Below are 23,464 nucleotides of genomic sequence, written 5' to 3'. Positions count from 1 at the left end.
AGGAATGGCAAGAACTTGTAATAGACATACATCTTGATTTCAGGAAGAAAATACACACAACCCCCTCATGATTCTTATAAAGAAAAAATAATTGTGGTGCATAATGGAATTTTGGTGTGAATTCATGAATTAATTGATGATGAAACTATTATAATCAAATATTTATCACTTAGATGGCTAGTCATCGTAAGCTAAAACTTGCTACATTGTTAGGGTCTATTTTTGGCTTTATTCTGTACAAGGCGTCTTTGTTCTGGGTATGAAGAATGACTAGATAAAAGCACAGAAGTGACATATTAGGTGATACAAAGTGAAAACGAACCTAATTCTTACTGAATAACAGAACTTGAGTAATTAGAATTCAAGAGGTGCTTAGATGGTTTGTATGATTTGGCTGAAATCAATACAATAATATAAACAAACATAATAAATACACTACCACATTTGGATTTTAATCTAATAAGTCTTTAAGTACAGAACAGGGGTTGGCAAACTGTGGCCCAGGAGCCAAATCTAGCCTACCACCTATTTTTGTAAAGAACATAAAATTGAAACACAACCACACTCAAGGATTTATGTCATGTCCACAGTTGCTTTCTGGCTACAAAGGCACAGTGAAGTAGCTGTCACAGAGGCCAGCTGGCCTGAGAAGCCTCAAGTATTTATTATCTGGTTCTTTACTGAAAAAGTTTGCCCCCACTGATGATGGAAATTCTGATTGCCAATGGTTGATGTGAATAAGATTGGAATTTTTAATGGTCAGCTGATAAAAATCAAGAATGATAAACACAGTCTTCAGTTATATTCATAAAAATAACAGTAACAGCTGTGACTAGATCAGAAGTTAGCCTCAGTCGCTAAGGCTCCAGGTGCTTTTTACGCTGCACAGTCAAGCCATAGTCAGAGGACAGTGTCAGGCTCTAAATGTCCCACCATAACAAGGACAAAAGAAAACCTGTCCAACCCTGAGGAAAGTAATCAGAATGGGGATGGTCAGTAAATGAGTTGTACGAATAACATTAGAGGAAGCTAACGGGTCTCTCCACTCCTTTGGAGGACAGAGCAGATACCAATGGGTGAATTTTCAAGGCTTTAGCTAAGCATCAGGAAATCTTTTTCTGAATGTTATATGTCGGCTGAATGTTGAAGAATTGATCCTTTTGAACCTGTGGTGTTGGAGAAGACTCTTGAGAGTCCCTTGGACTGCAAGGAGATCAAACCAGTCAATCCTAAAGGAAATCAATCCTGAATATTTATTGGAAGGACTGATGCTGAAGCTGAAGCCCCAATACTTTGGCCACCTGATGCAAAGAGCTGACTTGTTAGAAAAGACCCTGATGCTAGGAAAGATTGAAGGCAGAAGGAGCAGAGGAGGACAGAGGATGAGATGGTTGGATGGCATCACCACTGAGGGATGCAATGGACATGAGTTTGAGCAAGCTCCAAGAGATGGCGAAGGACTGCAGTCCAGCGGGTCGAAAAGAGTTGGACCCAACTGAGCAACTGAACAACAATATGTCCAACAAGATATTTGTCTACTTGAGGAAGTGATGACTTCTTGTCTGTGACATTCCTATCAGAGAACCCAGATGGAGATTCAGTGCTTCTTGGCGGGATGTTGGTTATCATTTTAGGGAAGACTTTCTCACTGTGCAAGACTTCCTATTCACTGAAGGATCATCTCTGCCCTACGGGAACCTAAATGCCAGTAGCACCTCATCCCTCCCCTACTCCCATCACCAGGGCAACCAAAATGTCACCACACAGGTCCCCAAGTGAGCGGAAGGGTGAAGAACGAGGGGAGATGAGGTGCTGTGGGAATTCCAAAGGAAAGGAGTGACCTACTGAACTTAGGACCCACTTCCACTCCAGAAGACCATATGTTCATTCCCTCCTTTATTCACGTGCACCACAAACATTCACTGAGCACTTCTTACCTCAGAGCACTATGATCCCATTGTTTCATATGAGGCTGGCTGGAGGGCAGACTTTTCTACCGTTTAACCACCAGTCACTGCCTCTGCTATTAGCCACACATTTTTATGAATTGCTCGGCTGAGCCCTGCAAGCAGAGTAACCCAGCCTTCAACCACAGCCAGGAGGCAAGCTGCCTGGGGCTCACCGCAGATCCTTGTGGACTTTCCCTAAGTGTGGTAGAGCAGAAAGCTGACAACCACAGGAGTTCAGCAACACAGCTCACCCTCCGAAGAAACAGGAGAGTGGAAATTAATTCTCTCTCTTCTCAGAAGAAAGGGCTTGTGGTGGATGATCTCTAAAACATCACTTTTAAAAAAGGAAAAAGACTCTATGTCCTTTCTAGTGCTATTATACAAATGGACCAATGGACCCCTTAGTATCCTGAAAATATTAAGATACAACCTTCGGACTTGCATCATATAACTTTATTTATTCTTTATTTTTAATCTATTGTATTCTTTGACTCTTGAGAGTCCCTTGAACAGCAAGTAGATCAAGTCAGTCAATCTTAAAGGAAATTAACCCTGAGTACTCATTGTAGGGATACTCACTGATACTGAAGCTGAAGCTCCAATAATTTGACCACCTAATGCAAAGAGCTGACTCATTGGTAAAGACCCTGATGCTGGGAAAGATTGAGGGCAAGAGAAGTGGGCAACAGAGAATGAGATGGTTGGATGGCATCACTGACTCAGTGGACGTGAGTTTGAGTAAACATTTGGAGATAGTGTATGACAGGGAAACCTGGTGTGCTTCAGTCCATGGGGTCGAAAAGAGTGGGACACAACTTAGCGACTGAACAATAACTTAGTTTCTTGTGCAAGTGAAAGTCGCTCAGTCTTTGTGACCCCATGGAATTCTCTAGGCCAGAATACTGGAGTGCGTAGCCTTTCCCTTCTCCAGGGGATCTTCCCAACCCAGGGATTGAACCAGGGTCTCCTGTATTGCAGGTGGATTCTTTACCAGCTGAGCAACAAGGGAAGCCCAAAAATACTGGAGTGGGTAGTCTATCCCTTCTTCAGAGGATCTTCTTAACCCAGGAATCAAACCAGAGTCTCCTGCATTGCAGGTGTATTCTTTACCAACTGAGCTATCAGGGAAGCCCTTCTTGTAGTTTCTTGTAAAAAGTATATATTTGGGTCTTCTTACTTCATATTATTTTACAGTCCCTATGTTTACACCAATAACATTCACTATAGTCATTGGTGTGGTTGAATTAAAATCTACCATTTTCTTAAAAAAATAAATAAATAAAATACACCCTTGGTAGTTCTTTACTACATGGAAAATAGAGCATTATGAAAACATTACATTCTTGACCTGGATAAAATAGTATTGAAATTCTTACCTCACCGTAACTTGCATGCCTCCTAATACTACCAGGCCAGAGCCGGTGTTTGTTTAATGCCTTAGCTCTTAGGCACACCCTGCTACTGGATCCCAGACAACCATACCAAGATGTTTTCCATTTGCTCCTTAAGTCAGTCCCATGTAAAGCTTTCTTTCTGAAATTCCCAGTCTCTGGGTCTGCCACAAACCTTGGGCTTAAAGACAACAGTAAGAACAAATAAGTCAAAGAGTTGAGTGCAATAAAAGAGAAAACACCTCATTTGTGGCCCTCTCTTGCTGTTATGAGCTATTCTGTTGAAAGTCTGGGTCACAGTAAATCTTATTCATGCTGCATTCCAACCCTGGCAGAAGCACATCTGCTGAGATTTATCATTTGACCTTTGTCTCTGCATTGTTTCTAACTAAAACTAAAACAGCTTGTAACTACTTTGGAAAAAATGTTAGAGCGAATACTCTGAATATGTTTCATGTTTGATGCTAAGAAAACAGGAGAAATATGTATGTTTTTATGAGTTACATCTAAAAATATTAATTAGGTTTTTAAGACCAGTTTTTAAGCTTATCACAAATTTTCAAAAGAACAGGAAGAATAAATGATTTCACAAGGCTTTCTAAACTTCAGTACTATAATACTAATATCACATTATGTGCTCAAAATAAAAACTTGATATCTGGGTTACCAAACAATGGAGAAAAGCATGAAGTCCTCCACATGAAGTAAAATAAAATTAAACTGTTTTGGATTATTTGTGCTGTGCTGTGCTGTGCTTAGCTGCTCAGTCATGTCTGACTCTGTGATTTGTACTTCAATGTTAAGTATTACTTTTTGTTTTACTTAATTTAAAGTACATAGAAAATTTTAGAAGATAAATGGGTCAGTTTTGCTTCAAGTTCTTTTTTATGACTTCTCATGAAATAGTGAATCTGATGAGAATGTTTAATTATGTACATGCTGGGGTCTTTCATACAGAGGCAGTCAGCAACATTAATGAGATTATCAAATGCCACAAGAGTCAAAGTTGTTGACCTAAATTAACTTACAATTGAGTATAATTGACATTATAAGGCTGTGATAGGAAAAACATATCTGCGGGTGGACCCACATAGCTTGTAAGTGCTGAAATCTTCAGAAATGTGATAATAAAGTCTACATATTTGTGTATTAAAGATGAATGTCCCAAAGCTTGTTTTTAGAGCCTGTACACTTTGTTATGATGTATGAATAAACTAGAAGAGAATATCTCCTTCAAAAAGGAACATGGTCAAAGATAATTAGGACTGTATACCCAGCTTCACAGTAGAATGAAAAAAAAAAAAAATGGACCACTCCAGAGATATATTGTCTCATTTTTCTCAAAGCAATTTTCTAGGGAATTGGAATATGAGAAACTATAAGATAGAGAGAAAATTCCATAAACTGGGCAATTTTCAGTTTACCAAAGAGCTCTGTTGCTAAGAAGTGTTTGAATGTGGTTGTATGGCCCTCATTGGGGTTGAAAATAGTTTTTGGAAGCCTAGGTAAGCTGATGTACAATAGTATTGCCATATTAGGAAAGTTTCAAGCTATACTTATCCACTATGGACAGGGGCCTTATTGAACAATGGTCTTCTAGATTGCAGAATTAAAGGGAATCTATCTGTCTACATATTACACCAATCCTATGCTAGTAGAGGTGACCTTTGACCCCCAGGGCAGTAATGACAGTGACAGATGTTGTATAGGGGATGCTTTTCAGACAGCAGCAGAGGGTTCATGTGACCAGATAAGAAAACAAGTGTAGGCCCACATTCCAGAAATCAAATTACCTGGGCACAGATATGCTAAGGTAGTTCACATTACCTATTTGAAAGAAGGCATTACTCAAGTCAGTCTCCCTGGGTCAGACTTTCCCAGGTTTCGACATCATCTAAACACAACGGATAGCGAACACAAATAAGCTTTGTCAGCAGAGTACAAAGAATCTGAGTCTAGACATTCACAATGCAGAGCTTGATTCTCTCCTCTGCTTTGCTCATGTATGCTCCGTCACTGAAGTCATGTCCGACTCTCTGTGACTCCATGGACTGTAGCCCAACAGGCTCCTCTGTCCATGGAATTCTCCAAGCAAGAATACTGGAGTGGGTTGCCGTTCCCTTCTCCTTGGGATCTTCCCAACCCAGGAATCAAACCCGGGTCTCTGTCATTGTGGGGAGATTCTTTACCATCTGAGCCACCAGGGAAGCCCCACAAAAGGGCTAAGGAAGAGAGAATTTGCTCTTTCTGCCTGAGCTAGAACATCTATCTTCTCCTGTCCTTGGACATCAGTCTTCCTGGTTCTCCAGCTTGCCAACAGCAGGTGGGGCCTTCTCAACCTTCATGATCACATAAATCAATTCCTGTAATAAATTTCCTCATATACATTTATAATACATGTGTGTATATATATATATGTACATAAAGATATACAAATACACATTATAATGGTTCTAGTCCCCTGAAGAACACTAATACAGGCTGAATCAGTCCTTTCAGACAAAAGTAGCCTCAATCTATTCTATTCTTTAAATCATCACAGAAACAATTTCCAAAATCTCCTTCCAGTAAACTTCACAACTTATTCAGATAAAAGTGATACTGAGTTTGATCCTGCCAGCCATTTGGTAGAAGAGTATAATTATAGAGTAGTCACCACCATGGCTTTACACTGGAGTGAAAAGCAAATGGAGTGGTAGAAGGAAACACACATCTACTCTCAAGCTCCTACTTGAGAGCAGGAGCTTGACTACTTGACTACTCTCAAGTAGTCATTTTAAACAATGATTTGGGAAGTAGACAGTTAAGGACTGATCACCTGTGCACCTAAATTAATGTCAAACTGGTTTTCTGTAATAGCACCTTTTATGCACCTGTTTTAACCACCGCGCACTGCCATAAGGTGAGAGTTTCTGATACCACTTTTCTCTTATGTCAAGGAAGTGGCTGTTTTGGAAATTTCACACGGCTCCTTCCTCAGCTACATGGGTGGGAAAGTCCAGATCATAAAACACTGCTCCAGGTGGCCTCTGAGAGCCTCCATAAGAGTGTCACGCTCACAAAAATACAACTGAGGAGAGCATTCACGATGTGACACAGGCAGATGGTGGTCACAGGAGCAGCAGCGCAGACACCATTAGGCTGTAATTTTACCGTCATAATGGACAGCTGAACAGATAAAGCTGCAGCTGGGGTCGGCAGAGGGAGGGTCTCCAGGCTGAACGCCAGTATGTCAGCCTCAGTGTCTGCATCTTTGTCTGCAGGAAGAGATGGATGCGGAAAGCACGAGCAACAGATGTAACTAAACATGGTGCTAAGTTATCATCAATTGCATCTTATTATATGAACAGGCCCAGTGCAATAATATAGGTTAGAAGCACAAGCTGGCAGTTGTCAGATCTTGGGAAGCACCAAGAAAGCCTGGGAACCAAGCAGGCAAGGAGCAATAAGGGACCATCTTATAAGGTGTCCAAGTGTCTCTTGCTGTATTATTAGCATCTTGCCATATCATCTTTTATTCTTTCTGCTTCTAAGAAATAGAGTTTTACGTAGACTCCCCTGGTGGTCTAGTGGTTAAGAATCCACCTGCCAATCCATGGGATATAGATTCAATCCCCGGTCCAGGAAGATCTCACATGCTGTGGAGCAACTAAGCCCATGCACCACGACTACTGAAGCCTGCACGCCTAGAGCCTGTGTGCGCCACAATGAGAGAAGCCACCGCAGTGAGAAGCCGGAGCACCGCAACTGGAGAAAGCCCCAGGGCAGCAACAAAGACCCAGCGAAGTAAAAAACGAAAATTAATTGTCAACTAATTAATTTTTAAAAAGAAATAGAGTTTCACACATATGACTTAAAGTCTTAACTGTAACCAATTGAAGGGCTGAAGATGACATACCTACTATTCTGTCAATATTGGCTCAGTAACAGGTGGATCAGAATAGGTGGAGAAGGACAATGATTCCAGGGATGAAGGAAACAGAGATGGAAGCAGCAGAAGATGGGGTGGGGAGGAGGGTATTTTCCTTTCAGCATTCTGCAACAGTTCCTTGTGATGCTAATAATCCACCATTAAGCTAAACAATCCAAATATCTTCATTTTTCTTTCTGAACAATTTCTGAATTAGCATTCCCTTGAAGTTGAACTATACATTTCTCAAAATGTTTCACTCTGAGAAATATGGAACTATCACCTTTTTTTTGTTTGTTTAAATGTATCTGATCGACACTGCCTAGACAGGATTGCTACATATCATGCTTACATTATGCATTGCAATATTTGCTGCTTAAAGAATATTACACTGCTGATTTGGCTTTTGTCTGTTGTTTATTACTGTTCAAATTCTTATCTCCAGGACTTTCTTGCAAATTGTTACTGCTGCATGCAATGGAGTTTATACATGAATATGTAGTTTAACCCTGTCAAAAACATCATTCCCCCTATATTTGAATGTGATGGGAAAAAATAAGTCCAATTACCAAGAACTCCCAGAAATGTCCAAGGATTTGATTCCTCGGGGTTACAGATGAAGCTTATGAAATCTGCCATGACTTACTGCACTATTTTTTCACTCATATTTACTGCAATCCAGACAATCTATTCCTAGTATCATCTGACTTTCCACTGCTATATTGGGTTAAGTTATATCGCATTAAATGCTGCCTTTACAGCACTAATTTCATCATGCGGCTGTGAATTCCCCTCCATAAGGTGAGCCTCCAGTACTCACTTCAGCACCTTGGAGAAAACTGTGGCTACTTGTCCATGAGTGTAATTCTGATGCCTGTGGAGCGATGGTTCTCTGCTCCTTTTCCGTTCATTACAGGTCATGCTTTATGCAGGCAATGCAGGCGAAACTGGACCCAAATCTAAACTTCAGATGACTTAATTAAACATAATGCAAAATACATATTAAATAAAGAAGTGTATTTCTACTCATAAAAAAGAGCTTGAACTACCATTCTCCAGAAGGACATTTTAAACTTTTCATTGTTTTTTTTAATCAACATTTAAAAATCAAACTAAATTTTATGATGACTAAAAATATAAAAAATATAAAACTTAGATGTCTAAAATATGTTTAATTATCTCTTCAGCTTTAGTATGGTCCTCTAAAACATGCAAATAATATAATTTCTTCAATATAATGGAACAAAAATAAAGCATCATGAATTAGAATCCATCCACATTTTTAAATACCAAGCTAGTTTATTATTAATAAAGAAAAACAAACCAAGAAAAACAATATCTTGTACTTGTGTTGTCTTGAAAGAAAACTGAGCCATTATTTATATCTTAATACCCCCAAATCCCTGCCTTCCAGTAAAAGTATCATCAGTAGTCAAGGAGTTAAAAAGTGTGTACAAAGACACTCTAGGACTAGTCAAACTAACATATTAATAATAGATGACCAATGTGCCTCTGTATGGTGTAGTCCGTGAAACGTTACAAAACGTGAAGTCTCCCACTTGTGAAACGCTTCAACAGACAGATCCCTGAGGATGACTCCATCTATATTCCCAACCACAGCTCTCTTTTAGATGAAAAGGCTGTGAGGAACCTTTGCAGGCTTCCTAATGGGTCGGTGGCTTTATCTAATGCTTTCCCCTAATTGGCTCTGCATTTAAGACACTCAGTCAATGATGTGGCTGCAATATTTAGATCTTTGGCAATCATACCCTCCAAGGCCAGGAAAGAGTTTCCCATCAGAAAGCAAAAAGGATTCATGGCTTCAAGTCTTAGAGAGAGAGAGAGGATAGTTGTTAGTAGAGGTCCCAATGGTATTAGAAGATTCTATCTGGACAGTGCAAGCATTGTCAGAAGTGGTTCATCTGTTGAAGAAAGTAGAGCATGCAAAAACTGTAGAATATCTGGTGTGTATAAACCTTGCATTTCATTCCTTTGTTTCAGGATAAATTGGGGTGTCTCCTGAGAGACTCTAAAAATACCTATCCATCATGAAGAGAGCCACCTCTACTAACAGAGATGGAAGAGAAAAGAAGTCTGCAATGCTGCTTCATGTTACTTAAGTCACTTTGATCATGGTTTAAAAATCACATTTTATGTAAAGAAACAGCTTGCTTAAATAACTACTCTTTCCAGCAGGTTTGGCCTGAACCCATAGAAACAACTCTCTTTTTAAATTCAGTCTTAAGGTAACACACAAAAAAAATTGTTATCCTCATTTCTGATGGCTTAGTTGTTGTTCAGTTACTGAATCGTGTCTGCCTCTTTACGACCCATGGACTGCAGCACGCCAGGCTTCCCTGTCCTTCACTATCTCCCAAAGTTTGCTCAGACTCAAGTCCATTGTGTTGATGATGCCATCCAACCATCTCATCCTCTATCTCCCCTTCTCCTCTTGCCCTCAATCCTTCCCAGCATCAGGGTCTTCCCATGAGTCAGCTCTTCTTATCAGGTGGTCAAAGTATTGGAGCTTCAGCTTATGCATCAATCCTTCCAATGAATACTCAGGGTTGATTTCCTTTAGGATTGACTGGTTTGATCTCCTTGCTGTTTAAGAAACTCTCAAGAGTCTTCTCCAACACCACAATTCAAAAGCCTCAGTTCTCTAGCACTCAGCCTTCTTTATGGTCCAACTCTCACATCCATACATGACTACTGGAAAAACCATAGCTTTGACTATATGGAACTTTATCAGCAAAGTGACATCTCTGCTTTTTAATATGCTTTTTTGGGATGGTTTAAGCCATATACTAATATACGATTTCAATATATAGCAGAATGTCTCCATATTTTAGTTTTCGCATCAGTAAATGGAAAAAAATATCAACATCTGCTTCATGGAGGTGCTATAAGAAAGAAACAAGAGAACTTAGGGGGCAACAGGGTTTTATTCAAAATTGTAACAATGATTACTTTTTAAAATTCAGGAAATAAACTTTATGAGCCAAACATATTTTAGTGTGCTCTCAAATATTCTTTCCTGAAGAATTCCATGGACAGAGAAGCCTGGAAGGCCACAGTCTGCGGGGTCGCAAAGAGTCAGACACGACTGGGCGACTAACACACACACAAACAAGCAAATCACCTTTTCCCAATCTCCTGCAAGATCGAATATTTAGTATTTCAATGTGGGAACAATAGAAAATTGAAGTTCATCCCAACCCTGGTGGAAGAGGGCATTTTGCTCTTTTTGTCATTGACTGAAGGACGTCACAACCCTGGGGAAGATGTGAGGACCAACAAGTAGACAGGTGGGGCAGCTGGGCTCAGAAGAAAGTCCTCCTTCTGCCCCAGGAATCCAGCATCACTGATCAGGCGAAACAACTTTCCTCTCAGTGGGGGATTCTAGAGTCTAGTCCAGAGGTCCCCAGTGTCTGAGATCTAATGCCTGGTGATCCTAGGTGGAGCTGATGTAATCATGATAGAATACAGTGCACAATAAATGCAACATCCTTGAATTATCCCCAAACCACCCCCAACCCCCAGTCTGTGGAAAAACTGTCTTCCAAGAAACAGGTCCCTGGTGCCAAAAAGGTAGGACTGTTGGAGTCACCCAGAAATGAAACCATGATCAACTCTGGATCATTAGTCACAAACCAGTTATCAACTCCAATGTTTCAGGAGGTCTGAAAGCTTTTGCAATAAAAGGAGTTCATAGTGGAATTTTTGAAAATAAAAACTTCTCCATTGTGTATACAATTTTGCACAGGCACTGGAAGCATTAAATAAAACATTTAGGTTAGGAAATATACTTTTTACTCAAGCATTAATTAGTTCCATTAAGAGCTTATAAATCAGTTCCCTACATGTCCAAGAAAAAAAACAGGCTTTCTTCTGTGAGTGCCCATCCCAGTGGCATTTGGTAAATCATTAGTAACTGGTTCTGGGGGGGTGAGAGGAGGGCCCTGATTGGAGTTTGTGTATCTCTGTGATGTGAATACGTACACCATAATAGATTTTGAGCTACCAAAATGATGTCACTGGCTGCAGAATTGGAAAATGATGCTGAGCAGCACAGTATTACACAGAATTTCTACCACACCATCATAGATGTAAGATCACCCCTGAAGTACAGACAACAGAGCAGTGCAGTAAAATAATTAGGAAGGACTGAATTTGCGATACTTATTACTTCTGCTTTAATATAATTTAAAATTTATATAACTATACTAATGTTTAATAAAGGCTGCACTTAACAACTGGCTCACAGAATTTCTGGAAACATAACAGTAAATTTTCCCCAGTTGATATGAGCTGGCCCTAGTACGATACTGCCTCCAGCTGCTACTCATCATCCAGATAAAAGGCAAATATATAGAAGACAGAATAGAAATCAAGCATGAGAAGTTCCACTTAAATATAAGGAGGATTTGGCTACTTGTAAAATTTTCCATTCTCAGAGAAAGTTTAAGAACCAACATCAGGGTCTTCGGTATTGAAGATTCAGACATTGACTTGTTATAGTGATAAAGACAGATCTAGAGAGAAGGCAATGGCACCCGACTCCAGTACTCTTGCCTGGAAAATCCCATGGATGGAGGAGCCTGGTGGGCTGCAGTCCTTGCGGTCGCTAAGAGTTGGACAGGACTGATCGACTTCACTTTCACTTTTCACTTTCATGCATTGGAGAAGGAAATGACAACCCACTCCAGTGTTCTTGCCTGGAGAATCCCAGGGATGGGGGAGCCTGGTGGGCTGCCGTCCATGGGGTCACACAGAGTCAGACACGACTGAAGCGACTTAGCAGCAGCAGCAGCAGACCATTTCTTAGAAAACAATGAGAGCTGCTCAATCATGTCCAACTCTTTGTGACCCTATGGCCTGTAGCCTACCAGATTCTTCTGTCCATGGGATTTCCCAGCAAGAATACTCCAGTGGGTTGCCACTTAAGGACCCCTCAAAGCTAAGATATGATACCTTTCATAAACTATAATTTGAAAGAGCTCCCTCATTAAGAATTTATATTTTAAATATAAATTGATAACAAGTTGCCACTAATGAGAATTTTATATTTCCCAGTTTCTTAATTATGATCAGTCACAGCTAGTTATCAGGACAGGAAACACAACTTGAGTACAGAGCATTCCACTCTGTACCTTAATTAACCAATTAACCAATCAACCTCTGGTGCCTGGGGTTTCCCACATGCAAGCACTTATTACACCATATATTAATCAATACCAAACTCCAACCATGTCTCTAATGACTGCAATAGAGAGAAACTGTCAGAAATAAATTTAAAACTCATCATCCCATCCATTGAGTTCCTATCTCTTACAAGAATCTGATAGCTACAAGCATATTCCAATACCTCTTGGAATAGCTACAATCCTATTTCAATACCTGTTAATAAAGGAACTGGGCCTCTGTATGAAGCCATTCTTAGTACAAGTACCTGTAGACAGAGTGAAGAAACTCAAATATTTAATTCTACTTAATGAAATGAATCAGGAAAACCATTCTAAGGAGTGGTCCTCTATGCAGGGAAAAAAAAAATCTAGAAAAACAGAACAAGTTCATCAACATTGCCATGATCTTGCCCCTCCTTCATTTAACAAAAGACCCTTTAATTTTTGCAGTCAGAGCCCTTGTTAGTACCACCACTCCTGCTTGCTCACCGGCCTTCACCCTCATCTCTGTTTCCCAATAAACAGATGTGTGTGTGCTGTGTCTTCATTCGTGTCCAACTCTTTATGACCCCCTGGACTGCAGCCCACCAGGCTCCTCTGTTCAGGCTCCTCAGTATTCTCCAGGCAAGAATACCGGAGTGGGTTGCCACGCCCTCCTCCAGGGGATCTTCGAGACCCAGGGATCAAACCCATCTCTTCTGTCTCCTGCATTGGCAGACGGTTTCTTTACCATTGCCCCACCTGCTGCTGCTACTGCTGCTAAGTCACGTCAGTCATGTCCGACTCTGTTCGACCCCATAGACGGCAGCCCAACAGGCTCCTCTGTCCCTGGGATTCTCCAGGCAAGAATACTGGAGTGGGTTGCCATTTCCTTCTCCAAGGCATGAAAGTAAAAAGTGAAAGTGAAGTCGCTCAGTCGTGTCCGACTCTTGGCGACCCCATGGACTGCAGCCTACCAGGCTCCTCCGTCCATGGGATTCTCCAGGCAAGAGTACTGGAGTGGGGTACCATTGCCTTCTCCATTGCCCCACCTAGGAAACCCTAATTCAGATAATTCTCCAAATTAAGGAACTAGGGATGCTCTTAAGAAAAGTTAAACAGAACAATCTACTAGTTCAAGGATTTCACCTTCCCTAATTCCGTGAGCCAGTAAAACTCAAGGTTTTCATCTGATTTTTTTTTTTTTTTTTTTACTATGCCCATCTTTGGAGAAGCCAATGGCAACCCACTCCAGTACTCTTGCCTGGAGAATTCCATGGATCGAAGAGCCTGGTAGGCTGCAGTCCATGGGGTCTCGAAGAGTTGGACATGACTGAACAACTTCACTTTCACTTTTCACTTTCATGCATTGCAGAAGGAAATGGAAACCCACTCCAGTGTTCTTGCCTGGAGAATCCCAGGGACTGGGGAGCCTGGTGGGCTGCCATCTATGGGGTCACACAGAGTCAGATACGACTGAAGCGACTTAGCAGCAGCAGCAGCAGCAGCATGCCCATCTTAAAATATCTGTTCTCCAATACTTTACCTACACCTACAAAGAATTTAACAAAGAGTGGATACATGTATATGTATAACTGATACACTTTGCCATACAGTAGAAAGTAACACAGCATTGTAAGTCAACTATACACAGACAAAGGTTAATTCAAAAAAGAATGTTTCATTAAAGGACATTTAGGGTCTATCTCCTGTTTTATTTCAGTATCTGCCAAATATATCAAATAAAAATGTAAATTAGATAGTTTGTGCTATATGTCATTTGTTTGTTCCACTATTTAACTGGCATTTTGAATACAAATCTTTGAGGAAGTGCTATCTTTTAGTCTAATGTTGCATTCTGTTATAAATGCATGAAGATTCATACACATTAACATCAATTAGTGTAAATGTGCATTAAAAGCATGAATTTTTGATGCACCTAAGAAAGAAGGTCCACTTTAACTTCATCAAATATTTGTCAAATAGTTTCCCAAAATTGACACTCAAAATATCTTCAAAACTGTGTGAAAAATCTCGTTTCAAAATTAATGTCAAAATTATTTTGAAGTGTAACATAAACAGTATTATAAGAAAATCAAAATAAGCAATTAAAACGATAGCCATTTGTGGTTTTCTTCTTAACCTTGTCATTTTCTGTCTAAATTACTAAAAATCCTAGTTTACCTAATAATGAGCTTTACTTTTAAAATGATTAATACATTTATTCTGCTATTTCATGTCATCTCCACAATGATACTCATCAGCTAACTTTCAAAATGCGACACTAAAAGGGACCCAGTTCTTCAGCCCCGTGCCAGAGTGCTCCTCATGGCAAGTGGATAGAGTTGGATTTCGGCCCAACATATAACACCTGTGCTCACACAACACACGCATCTTTCTATTAAGACTCTGATAAAATATGCTCTGCTTCTTATCTTCCTGGATTCCTCAATTTTGCTGGTCATCTATCTGTTCCACTTTTCTTTACATCACAATTATCACTTCATTCTTTGGGACCTTGGGAAGAATGGAAGGTAGATGCTTCTATGATTTGTCATCTTGTTGTGAAAGCCCTCAAATTCTGTGTTTTCCATTCTTATTTTTATCTAAAGAGTACTTTTTATTAAGCATTTGAATCCTGCTTTTTAAAGCAAGATATACTTCACTGATGAAAACAAATGCTTAAGAAAATTGTCAAAAGATACATAAATAATCCTGCTTTATTTTCTACTTTTGCAAAGAAGCCACACAGTTATATTAATATGTATCTAATGCCAAAATCTTAAGTAATATTAACTCAAAATTCCTTATGCTTACATTTGAAATTCTTCTTTTATATAATCTGGGTAATTGTTCAAATGCTTCCTTGAGGCCCAAAATGGACATTGTAAAATTTGTGAGAGAAAAATGAAAAAAACACAGACAAAGCAGTTCATTTTTTAAAAAAAGGAAGTACTACTAAAGTTCTGGGGAAAGAAAGCAATTTATTTTTAAGCATCTTATAATTAGGATTATCCTCTTGGAAATAATCAGAATGGAAATGATTTTGTTAAAACTAGGGACAATTGTCCAGGATGGGGAACACATGTATACCCATGGCTGATTCATGTCAATGTATGGCAAAACCACTACAATATTGTAAAGTAATTAGCCTCCAATTAAAATAAATTAATTAAAATTAATTAATTAATCAATTTTAAAAAACCAATAGCACTTGATATGTGCTTCCCCGATGGCTCAACAGTTAAGAATCCATCTGTAGTGCAGGAGACACTGGAGATGAAGGTTCAATCCCTGGTTGAGAAGACTCCCCTGGAGGAAGGCATGGCAACCTATTCCACTGTTTCTGCCTGGAGAATCCCACAGACACAGGAGCCCGGTGAGCAAAAGTCCATGGGGGTCACTCGAACATAAGAATTTGTGAGGAAAACAATTCAACACAGAAGCCCATAAGAACACATTTCTTAAGCAAATTTGATACTCTGTACACATAAATAACAAAAGAGCTACAAAGGGATTTCTGTTTGTAGAAAAGCGGCTAATGCAGAATATTGTAATGATTTTAACACCTATCACATTTTAACGGAAGTCTCTTCATTAGACAAACATTTAATTTCCCTAACCATTTCTAAGTTTTGTAAGATGAACCAGACGGTTTAAATGTAGAAAAAGAATAGAAACTAAATGATTACAAATTATATTGTTCAGGAGAAGAGAAAAAGCTGTTAAAGAACATCTTAAGACAAAAGTATCAGTTTATCTATGTAGTAAAATAAATGTATTTCTGCATTTACTGCCAGATATCTATGATAACTGAGTGGTTCATTTCATAAAACTTAGTTTAAAAACATGTTACCACAACTACACCACCAGGACATCTCTCAACACCTTTTGTCTCAACATCACAGTGACACATGTGGTCACAGATGGTCTGAATGTGGAGTAGAGAGAAAGTTAACTGATTTTTCACAATGAGAAAGAAAAATCACTAGCTTGATTTCATTTGACAGGACGTTCTCTAAAATAAAAACATAGAGGCCATCGTGGTGTTAAAAGTTGCTTGTTTTTTTTATAAATCCTCTAAAGATTCTGTTACTGTGAATATGGAAAGTAAGAGTTGGGAATTTTCAGTCCTCATAAAAATATGGCAGTCACCTATCCATAAAGTGATGCAATGCAAGATGCAATCAATCTCTCCTGGTAATGTCCACCTCAGAGAAGGCAATGGCACCCCACTCCAGTACTCTTGCCTGGAAAATCTATGGACGGAGGAGCCTGGTGGGCTGCAGTCCATGGGGTCGCTAAGAGTCGGACACGACTGAGCGACTTCACTTTCACTTTTTACTTTCATGCCTTGGAGAAGGAAATGGCAACCCACTCCAGTGTTCTTCCTGGAGAATCCCAGGGATGGGGGAGCCTGGTGGGCTGCCGTCTATGGGGTCGCACAGAGTTGGACACGACTGAAGCGACTTAGCAGCAGCAGCAATGTCCACCTCCAGGGACAAAGCTGCCCCTGTGATGTGGGGAAGATGTTAAAAGTTCTGTGGGTACAATCCCAAGCTAAGTTCAACACTTTACCGAGACAACTCTAAGCTGCAGCACTGTTTACAATAGCCAGGACATGGAAGCAACCTAGATGTCCACCGGCAGATGAATGGATAAGAAAGCTGTGGTACATATACACAATGGAATATTACCCAGCCATTAAAAAGAATGCATTTGAATCTGTTCTAATGAAGTGGATGAAACTGGAGCCTATTATACAGAGTGAAGTAAGTCAGAAAGAAAAACACCAATACAGTATACTAACGCATATATATGGAATTTAGAAAGATGGTAACGATGACCCTATATGTGAGACAGCAAAAGAGACACAGATGTAAAGAACAGACTTTTGGACTCTGTGGGAGAAGGTGAGGGTGGGATGATTTGAGAGAACAGCATTGAAACATGTATATTATCATATGTGAAATAGATCACCAGTCCAGGTTCGATGCATGAGACAGGGTGCTCATGGCCGATGCACTGGGATGACCCTGAAGGATGGGATGGGGAGGGAGGTCGGGTCGGGGGCGGGGGGGGGTGGTTCAGGATAGGCAACACATGTACACCCATGGCTGACTCATGTCAATGTATGGCAAAAACCACTACAATACTGTAAAGTAATTAGCCTCCAATTAAAATAAATAAATTAATTTTTTGAAAAAGAAAAGAAAATGGCTTGGAAATGCATGTGGAGGAAATTCTGGATTTAGAAACATGCCATTAAGACTCCTTTAAATGCGGCAACTAAAACAGTTTACTAAAAGCACACAATCAAGTGTTTCACATGTATATAAACATTATTCTAAAACAAGCAAAATTAAAAGCAGGCTTCAAAAATGTGTCTAAAGTTCTTGGATGACTTCATGAATCTGTTACCTGGAACCGTTTTTTCAGAAAAGATTTACTTTGCACAGTTTTCCATGGGTATGCTTTTCACATTCTCTCCAAGCTCATCTAGCAAAACTAGGAATATGAATGTGAAATGTGAGGCAAACATTCAAATGTGTTCGAAGTTAGAAGCATAGTAAGGATGGGAGATGGCCAGAGCAGTGCAGTAAAGGAAGCAGAAGGAGACTGATTTTTTACAAACCAAAACTCATTCAAATACACTAGCCTTAAAATGGTAAATTCTCTCTAATGATATCCCCCATCTGGAAGCGGGGAGGTCAGAAGCCGAGTGAATGAGATACTAAAAACCTTTCATTTGTTTCTTTAACTTTTAGAGGGAGTTAATGGGCCATCTTTTAATGGTCCACACAGTGACTTAGTCATCAGCACTCAGCTTCTCTTCAGCAAATGTGTCCTCTGAATGCCATTCCCCCTCAACACCCACACTTCCTTCAGTTGCTTCATAACCCCACCTTCCAACAGTTGGTGGGAGCAGAAAAAAACACGAGAGGGGAAAAAAGACAGCTGGATTTAGTGGAAAGAACACTAGATCTGGGAGTCCTACCCGGTGGTAGGCTGGAGGAGGCTCACACCAGCTCATCAAGTTAAACTTGGAATTTAATGAGCCAGCTGTTAACCATTATTTTAAAATAAATAATAAAAACTTTAAGTCAATTGCATTAAAAAACAGAGGGACTAAAATATCTTAAGCACATCCTTTCCTCATTATTTTACTGTGTTTTACTTTCTTTATGCTGTTGAGGTTATTTATACTTATTTGAGGGCTTCCTTGGTGACTCAGATGGTAAAGAATCTGCATGCAATGCAGGAGACCCAGGTTCGATCCCTGGGTCAGGAAGATGCTCTGGAGAAGGGAATGGCCACCCAAGTCAGTATTCTTGCCTGGAGAATTCCATGGACAAAGGAGTCCATGGGGTGGCAAAGAGTCAGACACGACTGAGTGACTAATACTCTGCACTTATCGCGTGCTTATTTTATCTGTATGATGGAAGGACTTTGTAATAGTCTATTTCAAATTGGCCAGCGTGGGAGTATTTACACCAAAGAAATAGGCAAATGCTAAAAATCAGGGTGTAACACTGTTTTGTTGATTGTCTAGACTTAAGAAAATGATAGAGAACTTTTTTCTAGCAATGTGTCTTAAACTTAAAATGTGTCAGGTCATTATATTCCCAATAGCACAAAAGAGCTGAAGCAACCCAATCAAAAAATGGGCAAAAGACCTAAACAGACATTTTTGCAAAGAAGATACACAGATGGCCAACAGACACATGAAAAGCTGTTCTGTATTGCTAATTATTAGAGAAATGCAAATCAAAACCACAATGAGGTATCGCTTCACGTGGGTCAGAATGGCCATCAACAAAATGTCTACAGATAATAAATGCTGGAGAGGGTGTGAAGAAAAGGGAACCTTCCTACACTGTTGGTAGGAATGTAAATATAGAAGTTCCTTAAAAAAAAAATAGAATAACCATATGATCCAGGAATCCCATTCCTGGACATATATCCAGAAAAAAAAATGAAAACTCTACTTCAGAAAGATACATGCACCCCGACGTTCACAGAAGTACTGTTTACAACTGGCAAGACATAGAAGCAACCAAAGTATCCATCAACAGATGAACGGATAAAGAAGATGTGGTACATATATATATATATATATATATATATATATATACACACACACACACACAATGGGATATTACTCGAGCATTAAAAAGAATGAAATAATGCCATCTGCAGTAACATGGATGCAACTAGATATTACCATACTAAGTGAAGTAAGTCAAACAAAGACAAATATGATATCACTTATATGTGAAATCTTAAAAAATAATACAATTCAACTTATTTACAAAACAGAAACAGATTCACAGACATAGAAAATAAACTTAAGGTTACAAAAGGGGCAAAAGGGTGGGGCGGATAAACTAGGAATCTGGGATTAATGGATACACAGTACTATATATGAGATAGATAAACAAGGACTTACTCTATAGCACAGGGAACTCTATTCACTACCTTGTAATAACGTATAATGGAAAAGAATCTGAAGCTGTACCCCTGAAACGGACACAATGTTGTAAATCGACTGTGGTTGATTTGTTTAAAAAAAGAAATGAAGAAAATAATTTTCCAGTACTTGAAAACTATTACCCAATTCAGCAAAGAATCTGCATATGCTAGAAGAGGTCATGGAACAGACCTGACCTCCAGGTGACTCTCAAGAGGGACTCCAGGCAATGGGAGGCTCCTGCTCTCCCAGGCCTTGGAATGCAAGTCCTGCCCACCATGCCCTCGGTAGAGGCTGAAACCATTTCAAGGATGCAGCCTTGACAGCAGTATGCTATTGAGACCATCCAGAAAGAAGACATCACTGAACCTAGAAAAGGGTTCATCAGATTCATAGAACAAAAGAGATCCTGCCAGAATTAACTGGCTATGTAGAACTTACAATCAAGGGTACTGCATATTTTATTATTGTGTGTGTGTGAGTGTGTGTGTGTGTGTGTGTGTGTGTGTGTGTATGTGTGCATGCGCGCGCGCTCAGTCGTGTCCAACTCTTTGCAACCCCATGGATTGCAGCCTGCCAGGCTTCTTGTCCATGAGATTCTCCAGGCAAGAATACTGGAGTGGGTTGCCATTTCCTACTCCATGGTATCTTAACCCAAGGATCGAACCCATGTCTCTTGTGTCTCCTGCATTTGCAGGTAGATTCTTTACCACTAGTGCCGCCTGAGAAGTCCTATTTTATTATTATTAATTGTCAAACAGAGTGCTGTGTGTTCAGTCGTTAAGTCGTGTCCAACTCTGTGACCCCACAGACTGCAGCACACCAGGCGTCCCTGTCCTTCACTATCTATCTCCCAGAGTTTGCTCAAATTCATGTCCATTCAGTCGGTGATGATAACCTAACCATCTCATCCTCTGTTGCCCCCTTCTCCTTTTGCCTTAAATCTTTCCCAGCGTTAGGGTCTTTTCCAATGAGTCGGTTCTTCAAATCAGGTGGCCAAAGTACTGGAGCTTCACCTTCAACATCAGTCCTTCCAATGAATGTTCAGGGTTGATTTGCTATACATCCTTAATAGACATAATATTTATAACATATTATGTAATAATGTAATATATACATATATGTTTTGTTTGTCCAAGACCTAATCACCAAATGTTTACCATCAGTCCTTTGTCTCTACTATCTAAAAACTACTAATTTGAAGAAGTCGTTGAACTCTATGAGCATCACCTTCCTCTTCTGCAAACTAGAGAAATGGGTTGCCTTCCTCAGAGGGTAATTTTAAGGGTAAAATAATGTTCATGTAAAAACCCGATATGGATCACAAATGTTAATTTACCATCATCAATTCAGCCATATGTTTCCCCTCCTAATACAGGCACTCCTAAAGAACTGCAGGATTTGCAAAGATGATTCATGTTTGCTCCTTATCCTCAGGCTGCTTACAGTCTGGTAATGTGTCAATCACTAAAAATATCGTAAGAGGATGACATGTATTCTCACAGAGGAAAAGGCAATATACTGTGCAATTAAAGGAAAAGAAGTGATTGATTTTACCTGGAGCACCAGGGAAGACTCCACAGAGAAGGTGGAAATTTTAGATAAGCTTTGAGGAGTAAGTTGCATTTCTATCAATTAAGGTGTATGTGGAAGATGGAGGCATTCCAGGCTGATACATGAAATACCAAACACATTAACATCAAAACAAGTACAATATCAACTAAGGACATCATAACTGCATTGAAAAATCTGCTGTATCAAAAACCCTTACATATCATTTGTGTATAAAACAGAAAGAATGATGCCACTATAGATTATACAACCCAGTGTGCCTATCTACTATTTTGCATACTCAAAGGCTGACTAAATATTTCTTGTTTTCCCAGCGTATAAGCCATGTCCACTTCTAACAACCAAAGTGTAAATTATCCTCTGTCCTTCCTTCCTTAATGAAAGAAAGCATTCGTGTTCCAGCGAATTTTAAAATTATTTTTCAGGAAAACTCTAGAAAATACATCCTATTTAACAGGACAGAAGGAATGTTCCAGAGATTTAAGGCAAAGGCGTCACTGATTTCAGATCTATAAATATATAAATTATGCACACATTATGTAAACAATGAAGAGAACCTCTAAAGTGAGGGTTTAATGGGAGAGTCAAACACTGAGGCAAGAGAAAAGTGAAACCTCTTAAAACATTCATGGGTACAAGGACTAACTATTAAAGAAAGAGCATTATTTTATCCCTCAGTAAACGAGTCTTGCAAGGGTTGACCTTATGCAGTCAAGCTCACCAAAAACCTTTTTCCTTCTGATAGTCAAAACAGGCTAGCTAATGTTGGTGACTTTGAAAAACAACACTTGGAAGAAAGCTTGACATAGCATCTAAAGAGTCTGTCGTTAAGTGTAATAAAAGGGAGATGTCTATGAATCTCTCACACATAGAAGTCTCACACATCGGTCTGTGGCCTTGACCTCGAGCGACTATGCAAGAGACCACAGGGCCAGTCTAGGTCCCAACAGGACATATGTCAAGAGAAGTGTTCGTCCCACACTGAAAGCCCTTTCACTCTCCGCTCTGGTCCCCAACTTCCCACTCCACGCACTCCCTGGCAAGCCACCACGCCTTCTGTCCCACAAGACAGCTGTCAGTCTGTCGCTGTCTGAACACGCCACATTTCAACAAAATCTACAGAGAAATTGGAAGGTTGGAGGCTGAAACCTGTTTCAAAACACACACAGCGCGACCTCCTATCCTTCCTGGAGATCCAAGCCTCCTCAAACACCCGCTTTCAACCGCGTTTAAGGTACGAATATCTCACTCTTAACTAAGACTTGGGGAGGGGGGCGCGACCCCGTCTCCCCAAGACTGGGCATTCCCACGCACCTTCTGATGACACCACGTTACTTGAAACCATCCCGAGAAGAAAGAGCCCCCAAGCCCCCGTGAAACTTCAGCTGGAAGGCGGAGGGGCTAAAGCCCGCTGGTCAGCCCAGTGGCGGAGGAGTCGCTCACTCCCCCGGGCGCCCCGGGGCAGTAGCCCCTGGACCGCGTGGCGACGCCGGGCGCCCGGGGCCCCGGGGAGACCGCGCCCTCGCGCAGGGCAGGGCCACAGGGCGATTGCCCGCGGCTGGCCGGAAGGGCGAGGGCCGACGGAGGGAGCCGGGGCAGAAACTCACCAGCTGCAGCGCGCAGAGGCCGATGAGCGAGCAGCGCCCGGTGCAGCAGCCCATGGTGCTCGCGGCGTCCGAGCGGCGCGCGCCGCCTGAGGTCCGCGTAGTCCGGCGCCGCCGCCTCCCGACTCCGGAGCGGCCCCCTCTCGGCGCTCGCCCGCCCGGCCCCGGCTCGCGCGCCCCGCGGCCGCCGCTCTCCGCTCCCGGGGCCGGGCTCGCGCGCCGCCTTTGTTAGTTTCCCGGGCGGGCAGAGGTCAGTGCGGCGCGCACGACCCGAGCGTCTGGCTGGGGTCCCTGCGGCCCGCGGGGCAGGTCTGCTTCTTGGGGAGGGGGAGCCGGGCGAGCGGGGTGGGGGCGGACCGGAGGGAGGGAGGCTACAGATGGTGAGAGGGTGGAAGTATGTTT

At 40.9% G+C, this 23,464-nt stretch overlaps 1 protein-coding gene across 2 annotated transcripts in view; it reads right to left on the bottom strand.

Moving 5' to 3' along the window:
• NKAIN3 (sodium/potassium transporting ATPase interacting 3) overlaps positions 1-23,229 on the bottom strand; it is a 535,514-nt gene extending 512,285 nt beyond the window's left edge. The window contains exon 1 of one of the 2 annotated variants that reach the window (XM_027561061.1): positions 23,066-23,229. In XM_027561061.1, the coding sequence (XP_027416862.1) occupies positions 23,066-23,119 (54 nt within the window). In that variant the 5' untranslated portion in view covers positions 23,120-23,229. The remainder of the gene's footprint in view (positions 1-23,065) is intronic. The other variant, XM_027561060.1, reaches the window with a different exon arrangement.
• Between the last annotated feature and the right edge of the window lie 235 nt (positions 23,230-23,464).

This window comes from Bos indicus x Bos taurus, chromosome 14, assembly GCF_003369695.1.
Source record: "Bos indicus x Bos taurus breed Angus x Brahman F1 hybrid chromosome 14, Bos_hybrid_MaternalHap_v2.0, whole genome shotgun sequence".
NCBI lineage: Eukaryota > Metazoa > Chordata > Mammalia > Artiodactyla > Bovidae > Bos > Bos indicus x Bos taurus.
This window is presented reverse-complemented; position numbering and strand designations above follow the sequence as displayed.